Raw genomic sequence first — 22847 nt, 5'->3', positions numbered from 1 at the left:
TGCTATTGAGACTAGCTCTGATGTTTTCTGAACCTGCTACAGTAAGATTTAGAAAACCAAACCTCTAAGGTATTAAATACAAAATTGGAAGAGTAAGGAAAAATCAACTTAGTTTACTTTACTAAAAGGTTTGGTTTAACCTATGCATGATGTCAGATTCGAATGAAATGTCTGTGAAATGTGAAATGTGATTCTTCTTGTGGTAGGTGTTTGGTGAAAAGTCCTTATTTTGCTTTTTAAAAATACGAAATCCTTATGTTTTTTTAATCCATAACCTCCCAGTCAGGTTATCTCCTACTATTTTACATTATCACAGCATTCTTCTCCAGTCAGCCCACCTATTGAATAGACATGATGATTCTATGAGACAGATCCTCAAAAAATAGTTATTTGTGTTGATTGTCTAGCTTCTATTTTTCTTCCATTTAAAATGGCACCTATTTAATATTCCTAAGGTTACACTGAAGTTTATTAAATGGACATAGTAAAATAATCACTTTTTCATTAAATGGATATTAATAGGGGCAGATCAAGGTGGGGTGCACTAGTGAAGTTGTAACCCCCTTTGATTCCTGCTCTAGCCAACTTTTAAAACCAACTGTCTGGGAGGGGCAGAAGCATTTCTATTCAGGAGGTGCTGAGAGAGTCTATTGACTTCATAGCTCATTATCATCTTTCTGATTCTTGCCAATCTCTCTCTAATCCACAGATGTTAACAACGGTCCATCCTTTTTAATGGTCTTGATGTACCACTATTCAAACTATCCTTTCTTCTTCAATGTTACTGTCAATTAGCCATTCCTGGTCATCTCTCTCTCATATTTCACCACCTTGCAGACTGTTTTTTATTCTAGCTAAAAGCTTTAACTCGTTTGTAGTAATATTGACGCAGATGACTAACAATGAAGTACTGGAGGTACTGTCAAAATGCTCAAGGCGGCTAGATTGTGTTTTGTGAATCTGAATAAGAGAAATATATTTAACTATAATGACTACAGATTCATTGATTCATAGGGCTGGAAGGAACCTTGAAGATCATCAAGTCCAGCCCCCTGCCCCAGGGGCAGGAAGTCAGCTAGGGTCAAAGGATCCCAGCAAGACACACATCCAAACATTTCTTGACAGAGTCCAGAGTAAGTGCCTGCACTGCTTCTGGAGAAAGTCTATTCTAGGCCTTGGGGGCTCAGACAGTAAAGAAGTTTTTCCTTATGTCCAGTCTAAAATGGTCACAGAGGAGTTTATGACTGTTGATCCTTGTTATACCTTGGGGAGCTCTAGTGAACAGATATTCCTCCAGATTCTGATGCACACCCCTTATGTACTTATAGGCAGCCACCATGTCCCCCCCGAGCGTGTGCTTTTCCAGGCTGAAGAGTCCCATGGCTCTCAGCCTCTCTTCATAAGGCCTGTTCTCCTGACCTCTGATTATGGCTCTCCTCTGGACTTTCTCAAGCTCCTTGTCATCCTTCATGACCCCCAAGTCTCTTTCAGTCGTGGTGCTAATGAGCGTAGCATTGCCAAGCCTGTAAGCGTGCTGTGGGGTTTTTTCCCCCAGGTGGAGTACCTTGCATTTTTCGGTATTGAACGTCATCAGGTTTATATCCACCCACTTACTAAGCTTATCCAAGTCAGCCTGGATCACTAGCCTATCCTCAGGTGTGGACACTATGCCCCAAAATTTAGTGTCATCAGCGAACTTGGCCAGTGTGCTTCTGACACCAGTGTCCACATCATAGATAAAGACGCAGAAGAGAACCGGTCCAAGGACAGAGCCTTGGGGGGGCACCACTGGTCATGGAGAGCCATAATGATTTGCATCCATCAACTACTACTCTCTGGGTCTGACCTCAGAGCCAATATCCCAGCTATCAGACTGTGGTGTAGCCGGAGCCACATTTCATCAATGTTTGAATAAGGAGATCATGGGACACCAGATCAAAGGCTTTTTAAAGTCCAGATATATGATGTTAATCTCTTCTCCCTTGTCCAGGTGATATGTCACCTGGTCATAGAAGGAGATGAGATTGGTCAGGCAAGACCCACCTGCAACAAACCCATGCTGGCTGTCCTTCAGAATGTTGCCATCAGTCGGGTTATCAAGAAGGGTTTCTTTGATAATTTTCTTCAGAATCTTACCAGGGATTGAGGTCAAACTGATTGGCCTGTAATTCCCGGGATTTACTTTCTGCCCTTTCTTGAAGATGGGTACCACATTGGCTTTCTTCCAGTCTTCAGGTACTTCACCTGAGCACCATGAATTTTTTAATATTTTTGCCAATGGTTGGGCTATGACACCTGCCAGCTCCTTGAGTACAGCTCCAAATCCTAGATCAGCCTAGGGTGTAATCTGTCAGGACCAGCTGACTTGAAGATGTCCAACCTCTCAGGGTTTACAAGGTCTGCACTAATGCTGGGTATAGATATGCCCTCACCGTGTCATGCTAGGCAAGGCAGTCCCTTTGGCCTGATGAAAGACCGATGCAAAGTACCCATTAAGCAGGTTGGCTTTTTCCAAAGTGTCGGTTATCAGTTGTCCCATTTGGTTCAGCAGGAGTCCAATGTTAGTCTTGCTTTTTTTCTGACTCCCTACATATCTGAAAAAGGACTTTTTAGTATTCTTGATATGGGAAGCCAAATGGAGTTCGGTTGCAGCCTTGGCTTTCCTGGTCCATCACCAATGCTGAGTACTCCTCCTTGATCGTGATTCCAACCTTCCAGCCTTTGTAAGTCTCTCTTTTTAGGCGTAGGAGGTCCTCAAGTTCCCTGCTGAGCCAAGGGGGTTGCTGCATCCTTTTGCTACCCTTTCTCTGTGATGGGATGGACAACCTTGTGCTGTCAGGATCACTCCCTTGAGGAGCAACCACTCCTCTTGGAATCCTCTTCCTGTCGAGTCATGGTCCTTTAGAGCCTTGACAATGAGCTTCCTGAGCTTGTCAAAGTCAGCTTTCCTAAAGTCGAGGATTTCTGCATTACTGACTGACTTGCCAGCTTTGTGATGGATAGGAAAGGTCATCATGGTCACTATCACCCAGCTTTCCACTGATTCTTAGGTCACTGACCAGATCATCCCCTTTGGCCAGTACCAGGTCCAGCAACACTTTACCTCTTGTCAGCCCATAGACTTCTTGAGTCAGGTAGAGCTCATCCACGCATGTGAGGAAGCTTTGCAACTGATCAGATTTGGCTGAGTGCACTTCCCATGAGATGTCTCGGTAGTTAAAGTCTCCCGTGACAACCATACACTGAAAGCATGCAGCCTCAGCCAGTTCCCTGGTGAATTCCTGTTCTAGCTCTTGTTTCTGGTTAGGAGGTCTGTAGTAGACCTCCTACTATGATGTCCCCATGATGTTTCCTTGACATAGAGAGCTTCACCCTGACCCCTTTTATCATCTACATGATCTCTCCTATACAGGGTATAGCCATCTATACCTGTGGCACAGTCATAGATGGAATCCCACCTAGTCTCCATTATCCCTATGAGATCATAGTCTTTCTTGCTTAGCAGGAGGACCAGTTTTTCCCCAAGCTCCTGGCATTGGTGTGCAGACACATAAGTGTCCCATTGGAAACCCTAGCTTCCTTGCACTCTCAGGCAGACACCGTTCCAGGACTGGGGTATGTGTGGATTCACTTGGGGGCCCTAACCTGCTGGAATAATGCCATTATATCATTTGACCATTTTGACTATTTTTACCTAGTTTGTTCTGTTTTTTAACATTACTGTGTTATCTAGCAAATTACTGCACCCTCCAATAGTTATATTTCTTTTTGCTTTGATCTTAAAAGAAATAATATATCACTACCTCCTAGCATATTAGTAACACTTCTAGCTTCTCTTTAACTGGAGAAAATGTATATCATGTGATATGTGATGATGCACCACATGATTTGAATGCTCTTCTTCAAAATCCTATATCAGCCTATGGATATTAAAATCTATTCCATTACCAGTACATCTAATGCTTTTTTTAAAGTGGTTTCATAGATTTCATAGATTTTAGGGTCAGAAGGAAACTATTAGATCATTGAGTCTGACCCCCTGCACTGGGCAGGAAAGAGTGCTAGGGTCAAATGACCCCAGCCAGGTGATTGTCCAATCTCCTTTTAAACACCTCCAAGGAAGGGGACAGCACCACCTCCCTTGGAAGTATATTCCATATTTTGGCAACTCTCACTGTAAAGAATTTTTTCCTGATGTCCAATCTAAATTTACTCTCCTCCAGTTAGTGGCCATTGTTTCTAGTTACCCCAATGGGCACTCTGGTAAAAGTTGTATCCCCTATTTCCTGCTGTTCCCCCCCAATGAGTTTGTAGACGGTCACAAGATCACCTCTCAGCCTTCTCTTGCAGAAGCTGGGGAGATTCAAGTCCCTCAATCAGTCCTTGTAGGGTTTTTCCTGTGGGCCTTTAACCAGACAGGTGGCCCTCCTCTGAACCTTTTTCAGGTTATCTACATCCTTCCTGAAGTATGGTGCCCAAAACTGGATGCAGTACTCCAGCTGCGGCCTGACCAATGCCACACAGAGGAGAAATATCACCTCCCTAGAACTGTTTGTGATCCACCTACTTATGCAAGAAAGAGTGTGGTTAGCTTTACTTATTACTTCATCACATTGGTGACTCGTGTACATTTTGGAGTTCACTATGACTCTGAGTTCCCTTTCCGCAGTTGAGCTACTTAGAATGGTACCTCCCAGGCTTCTTATGGTTAATAATGGTTTCAAGGATACATTATTTTTTCTGAAGTTACCTCTTACATCCCTAATAGAGACCACTGAAAATTAGCCAGGCTTAAGAGAGAATTTAGGGGTTTTCCTTTTAACTACAGACAGGTCAGAATAATACAGTAACATCATTTAGCAGTCAGTCTGCTGCCAATGTTATGCTGCTCTCATGAGGAAAGGCATCAAGGATTTGCTGATAGCTTTTGTAACCTCCTTGGATTTCTAATGCCATGGGTTGGCATATATGGCAACATATACAGACCATACTAACAGTCAGATTGCTTTGCATAGAGTTGGATGACTTTTTTTTCATTGAATAGTAAATTCAATGACAATTATAGTTGCCTAGAACTTCTTGAAAATTCAGACTGTATTTGCCAAATAGTTTTGACTGAAGATAAAAAAATGCTGTCACAACACTGCAAGAAAATGAATCTTTCCAACCCAACAGCTAGTACAGTTCGACAGACCCAAGTACCATCCCTTCCTCTGCCTGAGGAGAAGTGGACACACATCTTCCACTTCTTGGCTAAATATCCAAATCAACAGGATTGGCTATATAGGACCCTATTTCACTAGTAGTCCACCCTGCCTCAGAGTCATAATCTCAGCTGAACAACTGAAGAATGAGTGGGGAGTGTCATGTAAGGAGTACAACAGTCCTATTTTCAGAGTCCCATTTTAAACACCAGTTTTGGGGGGCCCACTGAAAATGAGACAAAAGCATTCACTTGACCAAACTGACAGGATGCTTGGCTTGCAACAAGTATTTAAAATGTCTTGGCAACAAGGGAATTTATGGTCATCTTTGCTATAAAGTACTCTGAGATACTCTCCCTCTTTCCCTTCTGTTGGGATTCATTGCAATCAAAAGACAGCAAGAATGACTCTTTTGCTTGGTAATCAGAGACTGGGTCACCAGTTGTACACACAGGGAGCCATGCCAGGAACATGATCTAAGTAAGCTGGGGTAGGGGAAGGGCGAGTGGAATCAGGGTGGATACCAGGTCTCAGGATTGGGGGAGGAAGGGTGTTGGCAAGATCAGAGGAGCAGCTAGGGGAACAATGTTGGGTCAGAGGGGATGTTGTCTGTCAGGGGTTGGGGGTCAGAGGACTAAAAATAGCCCAGCCAGAGTGGGGGAAGTAGAAAAAGCACAGTTCTTGGGCTAGTATGAGCAACCAGGCTTTCCCAGGCCCAAGGCTGTGCTCCAAAGGATTAGGCATTGGTTAGCCTGACTTTTGTAGTGCATCTCCTCAGGTGAACTAAGTTAGATCAGACTGACCATTTTTTTGCCCAATCTCAACGCCCAAAACATATATACAGTTTGGCATGTAAATCGACTGAACACTAGTTAGGTGGTTCTAAGTGTAACGTCTGCACATACACTCAGAAAGCCTACTATGGCTCCCTGGTTTGGAGCCATGAAAGCAACATGACTTACAGAAAATACTCCAAATGGTGTCATTTCCAGATCCTCCCCTAGCAGTAAAGAATGGAGTTTCATTTCTTTCTGATACCCATTCTCCAACCTCTTTCCCAGTACTTACCCTACTTTTTAGGTGAAAAGAAAACCACTCATTCTGAAACCTAGATGAGATGCAGTTTCATCAGCCAAGACCTACTTGCCAATAAAAGACTTCCTTGCTGGACATTTGTGCACAAAGCATAGCTTTTTCCACCACTGGAGTAGATAAAGGGGCTATAACTGTGCAAAGAATCTCCCCCTAAAGCCCAATCCTGTAAACTTTCAAACATATATTGAGCTCCTGAGCTTAAGTACAAAAATAGTCTCACTGAAATGAATTCTGTTTACACTCTTCATGGTAAGCACGTTTAAGTGTTTGTAAAATTGAAATCTAATATAATGTTTCTGCTCCCAAAGAAGTCAAAGAGAAGTTTGCTGCTCATTTTAGGCAAAAGAGAATCAAACCCAGTTCAATGAGTATTTTGTGGTACCAGCTGGGTTTGTATCTAGACTCATACCATAAAAAACAAAATTAATGTTGTAAGTGGCACAAAGTGACTGTGATTAACCATAATTTGTGTTCTTTATTGAAAGTTGATTGTCTGCATGCTAAAAGCTGTGAAATTGTGTAATAAGCCATAATTAAATAATGAAAGAGAGTAAACAACAAGTTAAGTGTGATTTGGTGCAGTGAGAAGCACAAGGTGATTTTTAAATTTTTATTAGCACAAAGCAAGAAAAACCACAAATATAACCACATAACTTCTGTTTTAATGAGTCCACTGTGATCATTTGTAAACCTCCACCAAAGAGCAGCTTGCACTACGGAAAAACAATGCTAATACTAAATATGGACTATAGAGGCCCTGCATGATTGCCTTAGTCACATATGTAGTGCTTCAAAGTCAAGGACACTACATGTGTGAGTATGAGGCAGGATTCAACTCTGAATACATAGGTAACTGTAGTGTGCTACTTCTATGATAGTTTAATTCCCAGCATAGGGCATTTTGTTTTGTTTTGTTTTGTTTTGTTTTTGTTTTGGGGGGCATTATTTTTTTTACTGTAGCTTTATAGAAACTGCCATCACACATTAAACCCTGACGGCAGGTATTTAGCATTTTGCTATTTGCAAGTTATGCCATACCACATTTTTTATCCCGTAAAATACAATTGTAATGTCCCTGCGTTGTATGCAGTGCTACAGCACAACTACATTTCTAATGCACGCTTTAAAAAGCTCATTGCTTGTTTGGATATTGCCAATTGTTTATGTGCAACAAAACTACAACTATAGCTCATTTCTATTATTTTATTTGTCAGATTTATGGTTCTCAAGCTTTACTTTGTGCTGGATTTTCCAGCTTTAGAGGTTTTTATTCCTTTCTAAGCATCTGGTCTAGGATGGCGGTATTGGTCTTGGTTTGGCCTGGGAAGGTTTAATCTCAGGCAGTTTTTCCCCATGTCCATACACACTTACAGTGACATCCACTGTTTCTCCACCATACTTATTCTTGACATTGATGCTATATTTGCCTGAATCCTCTGAGGAAACTCCCTTGATCGTTAAGCTGGCAAACTTTCCTTGCTCCAGTGAAACTACTAAGTGCTCATTAAGTTCAAGTTGCTTGTCATTCTTAAACCAGACTACTTCAGGATCAGGATTTCCAAACACCGAGCAGGTTAGATTCAGAGTCTAAAGAAAAGAAAAATCACATTAGGCATCAGTCAATTTAGGCCTTTTTTTTTTGGTCATAATGTTGTCAGGATGCTTTTCATAGTTTCATAGTTGTTAGAGGGTAGAAGGGACCTTACAGCCCCCCTGCACTTTCCAATAAATCTTCAACTTTGCTAATTAATGTGAACCAAATATTTAGATATGTGAGGACTGAATATACAGATACATGAAGTATATGCCTAAGGATTCTTCCTTCAGATTCAGCCTTTCCTCCATCTTACAGATGACTCTGATGCAACAATAGCCTAAAGGTAATAGTGGCTGAAGATGGCAAGTTGAATGATCATTGCAGTCATGCTGGCAGCAGACTCCTGACAAGCCATTAGTTTAACATGATGTTCAGACAATGATACATTTAAAAGCATCCTTGAAGTTTCTCCATACACAGCTGGGAAGAGTATTGCCTAAACCAATTCAGACCTAGACCTCCTACAAAGCTTTTTTGAGAAATTTAAGATGTTATTATGAAAGCAATCAATACTGTAGTCTTTCCAGGATTCTATGCTCTAATGGTTAAACATTGACATTTTAAGAAGAATAAATAATACATGCCTATATCTTTGTTTTTTACACTAGTATGTGTGTGTGTTTGTATGTGCATATAAATAAGCAAATTTAGATTATTCTGGTTTGATAAAGTACATTAATCACCTGCAAAATCACTTCACATTGTCCTTTAAGAAACGTTAGTAAAGCCTTGTTATTTATGTACATATATATGCGCATAAATATCATTATATTAAGATAAAGTTCAATCCTGTTGTACTTACTTTTATAACTTTATTTTGCCTAGCTTTATATCACCTTATATCTACCTTTATCTTGCTTTTGTGTCTTATCATCTTATCTTGGAAACATTTAGGAAAAAATCATAGATTTACAATTTTGCTTCCCATAATTGATTTCATTTCTCTCTGATCTGAGAAGGTAGAAATATCTTCTTCATAGATGTGCATGCTGTAAATAATCTATTAAGTGTTCATGCAGGATCAGGCCTCCATGGTAAATCAGAGTAAACTTGTGCCAATAATAAAGATTATTCATACCTTCTTTTCCATTATAGTCACCACATCAGGCAAGCCTCCTATAACTTTACCACGATCTAGGAATTGAAAATACAAACATTATACAAGTTAACGAGCAACTATTTTTCATAAACATGTTTATATTTTTAATTCTTAATGCAATTTTTGTCATTAGCATTGATAGTCAAAATGGAAGTTCAACACAGTTGCAGACTTTTGGGATGTAATATCTGAGCTCTGGGGAAATAATTCATTCTCTCTATGCAGGACAGAAGAAATTGTACATATTTATGGATTTATAATGAAAGCAGTACAGGCTTTGAAAGCAACAAGATGAATCATTTGTCCCTAGCAAAAATATGTTCTACTGCTTCCAACAACAGTTAGATAAATATTTTGCTAAAAGGATCAGTAGTGAGATAACACTACATTTTACATTTTAAATTTTACATTTTAAATTTAATTAATCATCATGTCACAAAGTCAACACCACTCTGTAATAAAGAAAAAAAAGTTCTCACAGCTTAACAGCTAAGTGATTCTGGCTTTCATTTTGTAGATGCAAGAAAGCAGCTCAGCAGAGGCTCACCCACCCATTTCACACTTGCCATGTTTCTTTTGCAATTAAAGACAACCCCAAACAGAACGTTAAAACATCAAATCAAATTCTAAAGCAGTGGGTGTGTTATGCTGTCATTGAACTATAAGAACCATAATACCTTGGCCCTAGATTTGCTCTTAAAAGCCAGGAAGATGGAAGGAAATTATTTCTTACAAAATGTGCGGTATACTCACTCTTCTCGGCAAAAGCAGCTGCCCTAAAGTTAGAGGTAGGGAGGAAGAAAAAAAACACATTAATGTCAGGTTACTGATAGAATGCTATCCTGTGTAATTTAGGCACTATGCAAACTGCAAAGTAAAAGAAAAAAAACAGAACTTACTTGAGTCTCTGGAATTCTGCATATGCTTCATCAAAAGCTGTAATGAAATATTGTTATGCATTATTTGAAATGAAATGTAGCTTTTATCTGTGAGTAAATAGAAATTTCATTAATACCTATGTTAATATCCTTTTCTTTTAAAACCTTTTAAAATGTATGTTACACCATACTGAAATCTGAAATGACAGCTACATGTATAGAACCAAGCTCAGCCCTAGTGAAAATGAATTTAAGAATAAGGAAGCAGGTGAAATTTTACAACTTGGCTAAATTTGACCACTAGCTTTCTATTTTTCCAATAATTCTTCCAGTTAAAGCAGTTTATAAAAATCCACCGTGCATTATGACTACCATATATTCAATATTCTACCTTGTCCAGATAGATCAAGTATGCGCTTATGGGATTCTTTGCCATCAAAGATTTCAAAGGTGTATTTCCCTTTATCCTTTTCAGTAGGTTCACATATCTGCATCCAGGCAACCTCTTCACTACCTCCAATCCTCATCTTTTCACTAGAAGAAATCTTAGCTTCCCTTGAAAAATGAAAAGAAATAGGTTTGAAAATGTTTTTGATGCATATTCTCCTTAGCATATCCAGCTATAAAGGTTATAAAGGATGACATATTGCTCATAAAATTACAAATAAATTGCAACCACTGAGAGCAATTTCACAGTGGATTCTTTCCCTCCCAGTGTGGCTGTAACATATTTTTGAAGCATCAAAGATAATATAATAAGGTCTGTGTTCATGTACCAACACCACATACACAGAAGTGATGGAATTGTATTTCCTTCTGGTCATCTAAGTAGATTTTTTGCCATTTATATGACATTTTTGGCACTAACATCCATGTAGCAATTCTATTTCCCAGCAGCATGTGCATATGTACTGTGTGTGCAGGCTGAGCATGGGCAGTAGGATAGGCAGTGCCTGGCCATGTATGCAGTTATGTGTGCATACCCGTTGTGGGCATATACCAGCATCCCCAGCCTGGAAGTATAGGCAGATAGAAACCCATAATTAGAAGGTTCAGAATCAGACAGAGAACTTACCCTTCCATATTTTAGCCTCAATAACTGAGTGATTAGGGCATACACTTGGATGCCGAAAACCCAGACCTCCTCTGCCTTAGGGCAGGTTTGCACCTTTCTCTCTACAACATACCACTCTAACCAGCACATTCCTGGTTGGGCATTATCCACCACCTTCTGTGCTCCCTTCAGCAGCCAAGAGAGTTTCAGGAAAAAGGATTAAGCCAGATGGTGTATGGCTCAATAAGATGGAAGCTGCTCTGGAAAGAAGAGAGGCCCTGGTTTCTACCTGGGCCTCCTCACCCCCAGTAATGCAGAAACATTCCTCTGTCCATTTTTCTGTGTTAAAAGTACTTTTCTGGAAAGTCTCTGAAAGGCATATTCAACCCATTTCAGGGTGAGGGGATAAGTGTGTGGGGGGCCAGGCAAACCCAAGATGCCTGACTTTCCAGATAAGTGCCCTAACTACTCAGATATTAAGACCAAAACAACGGAGGGTCTTCCTCTGTTTTGGTTCCAGGACTTGAACTCAGGCTGACAGAAGATGTTAAGGCAGTTGTATAACTGGATCCTGAGGGATTTTATGCTCCGTTCCCCAAATCCACAACCTGTCATGTCATGTGTACAGGGCAGGTTGCAGAACTCTGAAATGAGACATAAAATTCAACAAAAACTCATTGGGCAAATGCTCGCTGTCAGCATGAGGGGACACCTACATCTGGAGAGTGAAAGCTCCCTGCTCTCCAGCTAACCCCCCCTCCTTCCCGCACATGGAAGCAGCAGCTGGGGAGCCAGGAGTCATCTACACCAAGGTACTTCTTCTATAGGTACTCAGAAATGTAGAAAGAAGTCATGTACCTGGACTTCCCAGCTACGTGCCTATTTTTTAATGGTCCAAGTTACCATAAGCTTCACATCATGGAGCCTTTCCCTGTTGGCATAATGGCACTCTGGACCTTTAAAAATGGGTGGGTCCCCTGGCTGAATGCCCACCTACTCTATAAAGTTCCCTGGGTGCTAGAAGCCTGATGCTGGGGAGAGGTTCCCTGATATGGGCTCATGGCACCCCAGACCTGTAAAAAGCAGGTGGGAGTTGGGAGGCCCATATGTATGTCTACTCTTTTTATATTCCCAGGAAGGATGAGGGAGGTTTCCCATACCATGCTGCATGGCTCTAGTTTAAAGAGACACCTTCATAAACAAGTGGGGGAAGGGGGATGGGAAGGCTTCCCCAGATGACAGCACCAGGCAGCTCTTTAAAATCAGCAAGTGCAGCTGGGGATGTGGGAAATTTCTCCATTCCCTACTGTGTGTGTCAGGTGCAGCTTCCAACAGATGTGTGCAGCAAGGGATAGGAAAATCTTCTGTATCCCCAACTTCACACACTTCATCCTCCTGGGATGGGCAAGAGACAGGCAGTTTCAGGACCTGGAGTTGTTTCCAGACCACTCCCAACAATTCAGCAGGGGGTGGCTTTGTCCCTGACCCCAGGGCTGCCATATGACAGCCCTCAATACTCAGCTGAGAATCATCTGTGACATGAAGAACAACTGGTGGGTGGAGGAGGCATGTGTGATCCAGGGGCTATGCCAACCAGCATAACAGGAGTAACTTTTTCCAGGCTACCAAAACAACATACAGACCTTACTCCATTGGACAAAACCCCCTCTGATCACAGGATGGCTCCTGGCTCCTCAAGGACGATGATGCCCTCCATCTGCATTGGAAGGAGAATTTCAAACTCCTCCTTAGCTAGGAGTGCATCATATCAGAAGAGACCCTCCAAGCCATCCCAAAATGCCCTGTGGTGGATTCCCTTGGTGATCCACCAACCACTGGAGAGCAAAAGTGGGCCATCCAATGAATGAAACCCAACAAAACCTGTTGGTCAGATGGTATACCCACAGAGGTCTACCATGCTGGTGGCTTCTGGCTCATATCATGACTCCACCAGCTTATCTTCCACCTTTGGGACGAAGAGGACATCCCTGGGGATCTCAAGAATGTGACCATCATGACTGTCTACAAGAAGAGGGACAAATCTGATTGTGGGAACTACAAGGGGATTTCCCTCCTGTCCATAGCAGGTAAGATCCTGGCCTGCATTCTCCTGTACTGCCTTTGTCCCATCACCAATGAAATCCTTGTGGAAACCCAGTGTGGTTTCTGAATATCCTGGGGTACTCCAGACATGGTTTTTGTTGCAAGACAGATCCAGGAAAAATGTTGGGAGCAAAATCAAGAACTGTTCCTCATCTTCATTGACCTGACCAAGGTGTTTGATTCCTTAAATCATGAAGCTTTGTAAACCATCCTCCAATGCCTTGGCTGCCCACTGAAGTTAGTCACCATGCTGAGGCTCCTGCGTGATGATACGACCACCTGAGTGGAAGATCAGCCAAGGGGGCACAGCAGCCCCCTTGGCTCTGCAGGGAACTAGTGGACCTCCTACATCTGAAAAGGAAGACCTACAAAGGATGGAGGACTGGATCCACCTCCAAGGAGGAATATTCTGCACTGGTCCGGGCCTGCAGGGAGTGAACCAGGAAAGCCAAGGCTGTGACTGAACTCCAACTAGCTATAAGTATTAAGAACAATAAAAAGTCCCTTTTTAGATATGTGGGGAGCCAGAGGAAAAGCAAGGGTAACATTGAACCCCTGCTCAACCAGATGGGACAACTGACAACTGATGCCCAGGAAAAAGCCAACTTGCTAAATGGGTATTTGCATCAGTTTTTTACCAGTCCCAAAGGATGCCCCTGTCCATTACAGGATGGGAATGCCTGGGTGAGAGTGATTCCTTACCCTCTATCAATGCTGACCTTGTGAAGGAACACCTTGAGAAGCTGGACAACTTCAAGTCAGCCAGCCCTGACAGTTTACACCCCAGGGTACTCAAGTAGGCTGGCAAGCATCATAGCTCAGCCCCTGCCATGGATCTTCAAAAACTCCTGGTGCTCTGGTGAAGTGCCTGAAGATTGGAAGAAGGCCAACATGGTGCCTATCTTCAAGAAAGGGAGGAAAGTGGATCTGGCAAACTACAGGCCCATCAGTCTGACCTCTATCCCGGGGAAGGTCTTAGAAAAGATTATGAAAGATGCCATTCTTAACAGACTGGCCAATGGCAGAATCCTGAGGGATAGCCAGCATGGGTTTGTTGAGGTCTTGCTTGACCTACCTTATTTCCTTTTACAACCAAGTGACCTATCACCTGGACAAGGGAGAAGAGAATGATGTTGTATATCCTGACTTTAAAAAAGCCTTCAATCTAGTATCCCTCTCAGCAAAACTGCCTAACTGCAGCCTTGGCTTTGTCACGATCCACTGACTGGGGAACTGACTCCATGGTCAGACCAAGAGAGTGGTGGCTAATGGAAGTCAATAGTCATGGTGCACTGTGATCAGTGGGGTCCCTCAAGCCCCTGTCCTTGGGCCAACACTATTCAACATCTTCATTAATGATGTGGACATTGGTATCAGAAGTGGACTGGCTAAGTTTGCTGATGCCACCAAACTTTGGGGTAAAGCGTCCACACCTGAGGACAGGAGGGTGATCCGGGCTGACCTTCACAGGCTCAGGAAATGGGCAGATGAGAACCTGATGGTGTTTAACACCAAAAACTGCAAGGTTCTCCCCCTTGGGAAGAAAAAGCTACAACATGCTTATAGGCTTGGCAGTTCCACGCTGGGTAGCACTACAGACGAAAGGGACTTGGGGGTCATGACTGACCACAAGATGGACATGAGCCATCAGTGTGATGCTGTGACTAGTAAAGTGAGCAAAACACTGGCTTGCATCCATAGATGCTTCTCAAGCAAATCCCAAGATGTCATTCTCCTGTTGTACTCGGCCTTGGTGAGGCCGCAGCTGGAGTACTGCGCACAATTTGGGGCTCCACAATTCAAAACCAACGTGGAGAAACTTGAGAGAGTCCAGAGGAGATCCACGCACATGATCAGAGCATGATTTGCCAGCAGCATGTGCATATGTACTGTGTGTGCAGAGGTCAGGAGAACAGACCTTATGATGAGAGGCTAAGAACTATCGCTTCAGCCTGGAAAAGTGCAGGCTCAGGGATGATCTGGTGGCTGCCTATAAGTTTATAAGGGGTCCTCACCAGGATCTGGGGGAACATCTGTTCACCAGAGCGCCCCAAGGGATGACAAGGTCAAATGGTCACCAACTCCTCCTTGACTGTTTCAGGGTGGACATAAGGAAGAACTTCTTTACTGTCCAAGCCCCCCAAGATCTGGAATAGACTGCCACTGGAGGTGGTTCAAGCACCTACTTTGAATGCCTTCAAGAAAAATTTGGATTTATATCTTGCTGACATCCTGCCCCTGGGGCAGGGGGCTAGACTCGATGATCTTCTAAGGTCCCTTCCAGCCCTAACATCTATGAAATCTATGAAATCTATGACAATCTGAAATCAATGCCTTCCACATCTGGACCAGGGTCAAACAAGGTGGTGTGATCGCCCCCACCCTGTTCACCACCTACCTTACCAGCATCATCCACCTCATCCAAGATGATCTACCATCAGGCGTCAATATCCAGTATCAACTGGACAGGAAGCTTTTCAATCTTGGGCACTTATGGGCAAAAATGAAACTCACCACCAAGGACATCCATGACCTTCAGTTTGCAAATGATTGCTGCATGATGGCTCACTCGGCACAGGATGTGCAAGTGACCTTAGATCTCTTCAACACTTCATATAAAAGACTTGGTCTGTCCTTGAATGTTGTCAAGATGAAGGTTCTCCACCAACCCACCCCAGGCCAGCTGAACATCCCTCGCACTATCCACTTAGATGGGGAGGCTCTGAAGTACATGGAGCACTTTCCATATCTTGGAAGCCACCCTCACCAGATTCTCTTTTTGCAGATCTCCATTGGCTAACATTCAAAGGGCGGCCAAAGGAAATGGTACAAAGACACACTCAAGATCTCCCTCAAGCACGGAGGCATTGACACCAACAGCTGGGAGGAGCAAGTTGCTGACTGTTCAGTGTGGTGTCACCTAGTCCACCAAAGTGCACACCACTTCAAGGCCCAGTGACTTAATACTGAGGAAGAACGGTGGTGGCGGAGGAAGGAGAAGAAGACCAACCCAGGGCTGTGATTCCCACTCCCCGACACAACAGCATGCCCCCATTGCTGAAGAATGTGTGTATCCAGAATTAGGCTTCTCAGTCACCTGAGGACCCATCAAGCCTGACAGACTTCATCCTCAACTCCAAGGGACTACCAACAATGACAACTCAGCTAAGAATCAGGATTCAGCTGATTGTCAACACTGGAACCAGGGCAGTCCCCACCCAGGTTCCAAACCAAGGTCTGCCCAGGTTGCAATGCTAATAATCACCCAATTATCAGTGTCAGGATGATGTGGCAGGCCACATGTTTAATTTATGAAGCAATATAAACCAGCTACAAAGATGTTACACATTTTTGAGTAATATCTTTCTGTCTTGTTTTCCATATTACGTTACCATAAATTCAATGAACCTATGGTATGATCAACATGTTAATTGCAGCTGAAATATAACATGTGCCAGGGGCCTCAGATATGCAAATGTCAGCTATGCATGCAAAGTTACACATCTGGGAAATTATGCTTGTGAATAAATACCAAAAATACCAGTTACAGAATCAAAAGACTAATGGGAAATAGATCTCCACCACAGCTTGGATGTCCACATATACATGTACATGTACATATGCATATACATGTATATATACATATATATTTTTCTTATTTTGAAACCTATAGCCCACAATGGAATAAATCCTAATGATAAATCTGCTTGATGTGGGCAGGGGAGGTTGGGGCATTAGCAAATGATGGCTGTTTCACAATGTATAGGATCCCTTTTCTCTTTCCTATATGAATGCACTTGAAGTAAGTTATTACTAAAATAGTAAGAGTGACTTCATGAGGTTTTTCTCCACAGGAGGGTGAATCTATGCCATGAAAGGATCAGTTTTTAATCTGAATGCAGGCAAAACTACTATTGGAAATATCTGATGGTTCTGTCTGAGGTTTGCCTTGGTTTTTCTATGGGTCTCTAAGAAGCAGTACGTTGGATTGCAGCTATTACCAGATCCCTTACTATGGAATATGTCCTCTTGGTGCCTCCATGTTGGTATCCCCCCATATCTCTTCCCCCCTCACTTGTTTGTAAATATTCATGACTGTTGGTGATGCCTCTGCATGTATTGGAACACCAAGCTGATGCATACCTTTCTGAGCAAAGATTGGAATCCATCTATGCTTTGTCATAAGGCAACAAATATGGGATGGTACCATGAACATAAGAACATAAGAGCCATTTACTAGGTCAAACCATAAGTCCATTTTGTCCAGTATCCTCTGTCACACAGTGGCTGGGGATCATAGAATCACGGAATCTAACAGTTGGAAGAGACCTCAGGAGGTCATCTAGACCAACCCCTTGCTCAGAATAGGATAACCCCCAACTAGAGCATCCCAGCCAAAGCTTTGTCTAGCCAGGTCTTGAAAACCTCCAGGAATATGATGATATGAAGATATGATGATACTATTATAGATTATTCAGTCAGATCTATAATTGCTTATTACTGGGTGCGTCTACACATACCCCTATGGCGCCATTATTACCTTTTGGAAGTACTAAATGACAGCGCAGTAACAGCCCATACTGCCAGTGGTGTATGGTTATTTTTAGGCCTACATTGTCATAGCGACACACTGTACTGAGGGAGCACATTACTACAGTGACATAGCGGCAGCATCATAGTTGCTGCCTACAGACACTATATCGCCATAGTGCACTGCTACAGCAATGTAGCATCACATGTAGACATCTATGTATTTATGTTTATTTCTGTAAACCTCTGTGACAAGAATTAGGGCATGCTCAACGTGTGGTCCTGGATGTAACAGGTCCCCCAGACCCCTAGGGATGCACATATTACCAGGGTCTTTGAACCTGGAATGAAGTTTTCTAAAAAGCAGGAATTATTAGCTCAGGTGCAATACCACACTGATGTAGCTATACTAATTCTGATTCCAGTGCTAAGGCATGTATAGCTAAGCCAGCAATCTCTGTCAGGTGCTGCCTTGCACGGTATGGAATCTCCATAAATGGATTAGCATGTCCACAACTAGCTCAAGATATCTCTACACGTGAGTACTATGTAGACATATCCTAACTCTATTTGCTATAGTTACAGTTGCAGGATAACTGTCTCATACATAATTTTCCAAAACAAATTATCTTGTTAAGATGAATCCTTTCACACTTGCAGGATGTTAAAAATGTAAAAACATATTAGTTTTGATCCCAAGTTAAAAGGTAGCCTAAAAATAGTCATTTTCTACTTTAAAATAATGCAAGATTTTTTTCAAGCAACTAAAAAATTCTGAATTCTTACGTGACTTCCAAATAATCACTGCTGCTCAAATAATCTCTGTGACCAACAGACATTGTTAGAAAAATATGTGCTAGGAAATTATATAGATATCAGAGATTATATTGTGCCATTCTTTTAAAGCAAACTCTTCTCCTCTTCCAGAAGTGATGTTTTTTAAGAAAACACCCTGATTGCATGGTATCACCATATCATTATACACGAAAATTCTCCTTGACTCCAATTCTCCAACTCTAAAAAAGTTTACCTGTTGAATTAAACATGATTCTTTTTTTCTTTAACTAAGTTTTAAAATTATGAAGACAGAGTTAGTCAAATAAATAGCTTGTACAAACAATGGATCTGGCCTCTGACCTATAGAGAACTACTTGGATAAGAAAGGGATTTTTTCCTTAGCTCTTACTCCTTTTACAAAAAAAGTCAGCCTATCTCACTAGACCAAATTAGATACCTGGATGGAAACTGTGCTATGTTCCACATGGTGCAATGAATGGGTGACTGCATGCTGGTTTTAGGATTTGCATTGTGCTCCCTGCTATGCAGCATAGTGGATGATTCAGTACTGACTGGGCATTTGCATACTAAGCTACATGCTGTGCTGAAGGCAGTAAGAAAAACAGGGACTAACTAGCCTCTCTGTCTTCCCGAAATGGTTATTCAGAGCTTAATTCAAAACAGAAAGTATTTTTTTCAGTCTTTGATTAGACTCATAATATAATAACAATTCTAGCTTAAAATAATTATATTCAAAAGAGAATACCGGTTTGCTTTTTGTCTTAACTATATCTATTTCTATACAAACTGGATAAGAGCTTGAAGTCATTTGCCTTGAAAGCTCAGGAAGCTTTACTGGGCGCCAAGGGTAAATACTTTTTTTGCTTCTCTGTCAAATTAATGACACACTTGCTCAAAGGGCAGAACTTATTTGATACAAAACTCAAGTTTTGAAGACTATTTCATATTCTTCATAGATGTTCTCCTTGGACTCCTCAATTGACCATTGCTACTTCTGCACCATCCCTATATCTTTTCATGGAAATTCATGTCAGTGTAAAACAGAACTAATGGAATAGTGAACCAGACCCTCCCCGTATGTCCAGGTCAGTCTGTATTTCCTGTTCCCATTGGTGGTTACTACAAATTTATTAGGTCTGTGACACTCCTTACTTTATGTTCTACATAGAAATAAGTCCTGAATTTAAACATGAAAGAAGCTGCTGAAACTATACAAAGTTATTCTGATAGTAGTTTTAACATTGTGAATTATTCAAAAAATATGATATTACCCAGTTTCATCTAATTTGAGACCGGATCAGATAATTCTCAAAAGGGGGGGAAGCATGTAGAACTATTTTAGATCTCACAAGATTGTGTGAACCACTTGTGTTATGCTTTGTTATTATACAGCTTCTTTATTTAAAAAAATAGAACAAGGAATTGCCATTTCACTTTGCTCTGCACTATAACTATGAATGGGAAGAACAACAGACATAAACTGCCCATCAGATAACTGTTATTGAGCATCTTACTAAACTATGAACCATATATACAATATGGAAGAAGGCAAATGCTCTAGAGGTAGAGAATACAGGATTGGAGCTCTGTAGATATTCTGTTCCTCACTCTGCCATAGACTTCCCATGTGACACTGAGCATGGCTGTGCAGTGCCACAAACACTTCTGCAGTGCTGCATACCACTCAATTAGATGTTCTCCACACTACTAGGATTCGCTGCCCATGCATGCGCTGCTCTGGGCTTTTTTCTGCAGGTTTTTTTGGCCCCTGGATATCCAGTGGGCAAAAAAAAATGCAGGAAAAAAACCCAGAGCAACACATGTGCAAGCAGTGCACACCACTGAAAAATGGAGCCGGGACACCTGCAGCTGCTCTGCAGCTGTCAGCCAGACTACACCTGGCAGGATCACTGCTCCTGAAGCCCCAGAAGGCCCCCAGGAGCACAGGTAAGCCTGCTGGGGTCAGCACAGTACTGGCCCCAGCCTGTGCTACCAGCCCCAGGGTAACTTGCTGTGAGCCAATGCACGTGGCACGGGCATTCCCCGGGGACAAGTAGCTGCAGCACAAGGTGTGCCACTGCTACTTGCCCCAGGGAACCAAACATCCACGCTTCTCTGGACCTTGTCACTGGGTAAGTAATTTACTACCTTTGTACCTCAACTCTTCATTTATAAAATAGCACTTTCTTATCTTCAAAGATGCTGGGAGGTTAATTAATTAATCTGTACAGAATATTATATGAGTGTCACAGGAAAGTTAATAAATAAACATAAATCCTTTAGCTTTTTCCCAGGATCCATCCTGAATTAGGTCCTCTCACTAACCTCTGATACCAGTTAACTTTCATTTCCTCCATGTAGTACTTCAGGGAACACTGGAGTCTTATTCCATCTGGAGTACAATGGATCTTCAGTGGAGAAGCAGATTTACCTGTGCAACATTCAGCAGATTGTGATTAAAGAGCACAGTGTACTGATTGCTAAAAGGTCAGCTGGGGCTCTCTTAATTGTTGCTCATTCAATATGTGGAGGTTACCTAACAACTGAAATTAATAATCAAGAAATTGTTCAGACCTTGGAAGCAAGGTCTTCAGTTGCCATAAAATGGTATAATATCAGTAATACAAATGGCCAATTTACACCAATTGAGTGTCTGGCCCAATATTTATTATTTTGTTGCTATTTATTAAGATTATTACCAAAAATATTATTTTAAAAGTAATAACTATTTATATAATGACATATTGTAGGCACAATTCCAGTTGCACTTTTGCAGCTCTGTTCATTTCAATGGAGTGACTCCTGACTTTGCACTAGAGTCAGAGGATCAGAGTTAGGCCATCTATATACATGAATAGTGACCTGTTTACAGAAGGTTAATGTGAAGAAATCCACAGCGTTAAATACACTTACAGTGTCTGAACGGAACTGAGGTGGAATAATACTTCGTTCCCCTTTAATACTGCCAATTAGTAAGGTCAAATGCCTATTCAAAAACTTAATAACATGCCCATAATAAGATATGCATCATGATGCCAAGAGATTTCCCACAGTAGCAATTGGCTTTCTCAAGCTCTAGTGATTTTAATACAAAAAATGACACGAAAATCAGAGATAGCATTTACTTACCACTGACTCTGCTCAGCGCCAGAATTATATCATCATACACTGAGAAGAAAAAAAAAGAAACATAATACCATCAAAATTTAAAATTAGATCAAAATATGGCTTTTTTATGTTTAGTTTAATTACACTGATTTGGGATATCACCACATCCTTAGGCAAGAGAGACATGAAATTACAATAGTTATGCATGACAATTTGGGGAATCTGGGTATATACAGTTTACAAATTCTGCCTGAGGTTATGAAATCGCAGCACCACTGAATACATCAATGTACATGAACTCAGCCACATACTCTCTGGGCTGTGTCATATATCTTCCAGACTAGGGATTAAAACTTGATGGGCATTTAAACTTGATGGCTGCTTTTCAAATGGGAGTATGTTGGGATAATATAATGGTTACATTTTATGTGAAACTTGTTTGTTTGTTGAGGGGTTTTCTTGGCAAGCATGCATCAGGGGCTGCATTTTGGAGAGCGGAAAATTTCCAAACAAGGTTTTAAAAATCACAAAACTCGAGATCCTTGTGGGAAGTCAGTAGATAATGCGAGTCTCCCAGAATTTATCTACACTGTGGTCTAGTGTAGAGATATATAAAACAACTCATTTAACCTAGCTTGGGTGCCAGGAGCAGCTTAGCTGGAGAAGCACAGACCTCACGATAAGCTAATTCGCCATGCTCCACAGATAGGCAGCTCTCAGCACCTCATCTGGCTCATTTAGAGTTATTTCAGGTAACCAAAAGAAGCTTAAACAGGACACAGGAACATGTTCTAACAGTAGACAAATAAAGCTTCACTATCAAGCCAGAAAAGGCTGGCTGTACCGGAGAGAGACTCCATAATCTGAAGAAGCAGCCACATAAGGAAAAGTTACTGAACTGTTGAGAAGATTCTGATTTCAAAGAACTGTCAAGAATGATTAGATGGAAAAATGCCTTTTATTAGTTTATTTTGATCTGAATATTTCTTGTGCCAACTAAAAGAGCTGCTGGTATTTAGAGAACCTACAGGTCTCATCGACGCATACGCTTTAATGTGCATTAGCTTTGCACACTAATGTGTAACAAAAAAAGGTTCTCTTTAAGTAATGCACATTAAAACAGGCTATTTTTTAATAGCTCACAAGGGAGGTACTAGATTTAGTTTACATTACCTAAAGCAGAGTTTCCTGGCTATAGGATCTAGGTCTTCAATCAAAATCAGACCAACTGCCAAATTTGGGATCAGGAAACATTTTCTCCTGTAAGTCAGATTGCCATAGGCTGTGGCAGTGTTTGCCTTCCTTCGTAGCAGTGGTTCTCAAACTTTTAAGACTTGACACACCCCTTATTTGATTCAAAGCAGCCCTTGTATGACTCTAT

The 22847-nt window shown here is 41.6% G+C and overlaps 1 protein-coding gene and 1 long non-coding RNA gene across 2 annotated transcripts in view; one reads left to right on the top strand and one right to left on the bottom strand.

The window, feature by feature from the left end:
• Window positions 1-2717: 2717 nt before the first annotated feature.
• On the top strand, window positions 2718-11494 carry LOC109311712. Its single transcript, XR_002101586.1, has 3 exons — window positions 2718-2932; window positions 10634-10639; window positions 11484-11494. It is a non-coding gene; the product is annotated as an uncharacterized LOC109311712 (long non-coding RNA).
• MYOM2 (myomesin 2) overlaps window positions 6755-22847 on the bottom strand; it is a 107439-nt gene continuing 91346 nt past the window's right edge. The window contains exons 31-37 of the mRNA XM_019537497.1: window positions 21488-21526; window positions 20684-20789; window positions 10265-10428; window positions 9895-9931; window positions 9749-9771; window positions 8975-9030; window positions 6755-7886 (exon numbers count right to left, since the gene is read on the bottom strand). Of these exons, the coding sequence (XP_019393042.1) occupies window positions 7590-7886; window positions 8975-9030; window positions 9749-9771; window positions 9895-9931; window positions 10265-10428; window positions 20684-20789; window positions 21488-21526 (722 nt within the window). The 3' untranslated portion in view covers window positions 6755-7589. The remainder of the gene's footprint in view (window positions 7887-8974; window positions 9031-9748; window positions 9772-9894; window positions 9932-10264; window positions 10429-20683; window positions 20790-21487; window positions 21527-22847) is intronic.

Source organism: Crocodylus porosus, unplaced genomic scaffold (genome assembly GCF_001723895.1).
Source record: "Crocodylus porosus isolate Cpor-Errol unplaced genomic scaffold, CroPor_comp1, whole genome shotgun sequence".
Lineage (NCBI taxonomy): Eukaryota > Metazoa > Chordata > Crocodylia > Crocodylidae > Crocodylus > Crocodylus porosus.
Note: the sequence above shows the minus strand (reverse complement) of the source record. Positions and strands in the feature narration are given on the sequence as shown.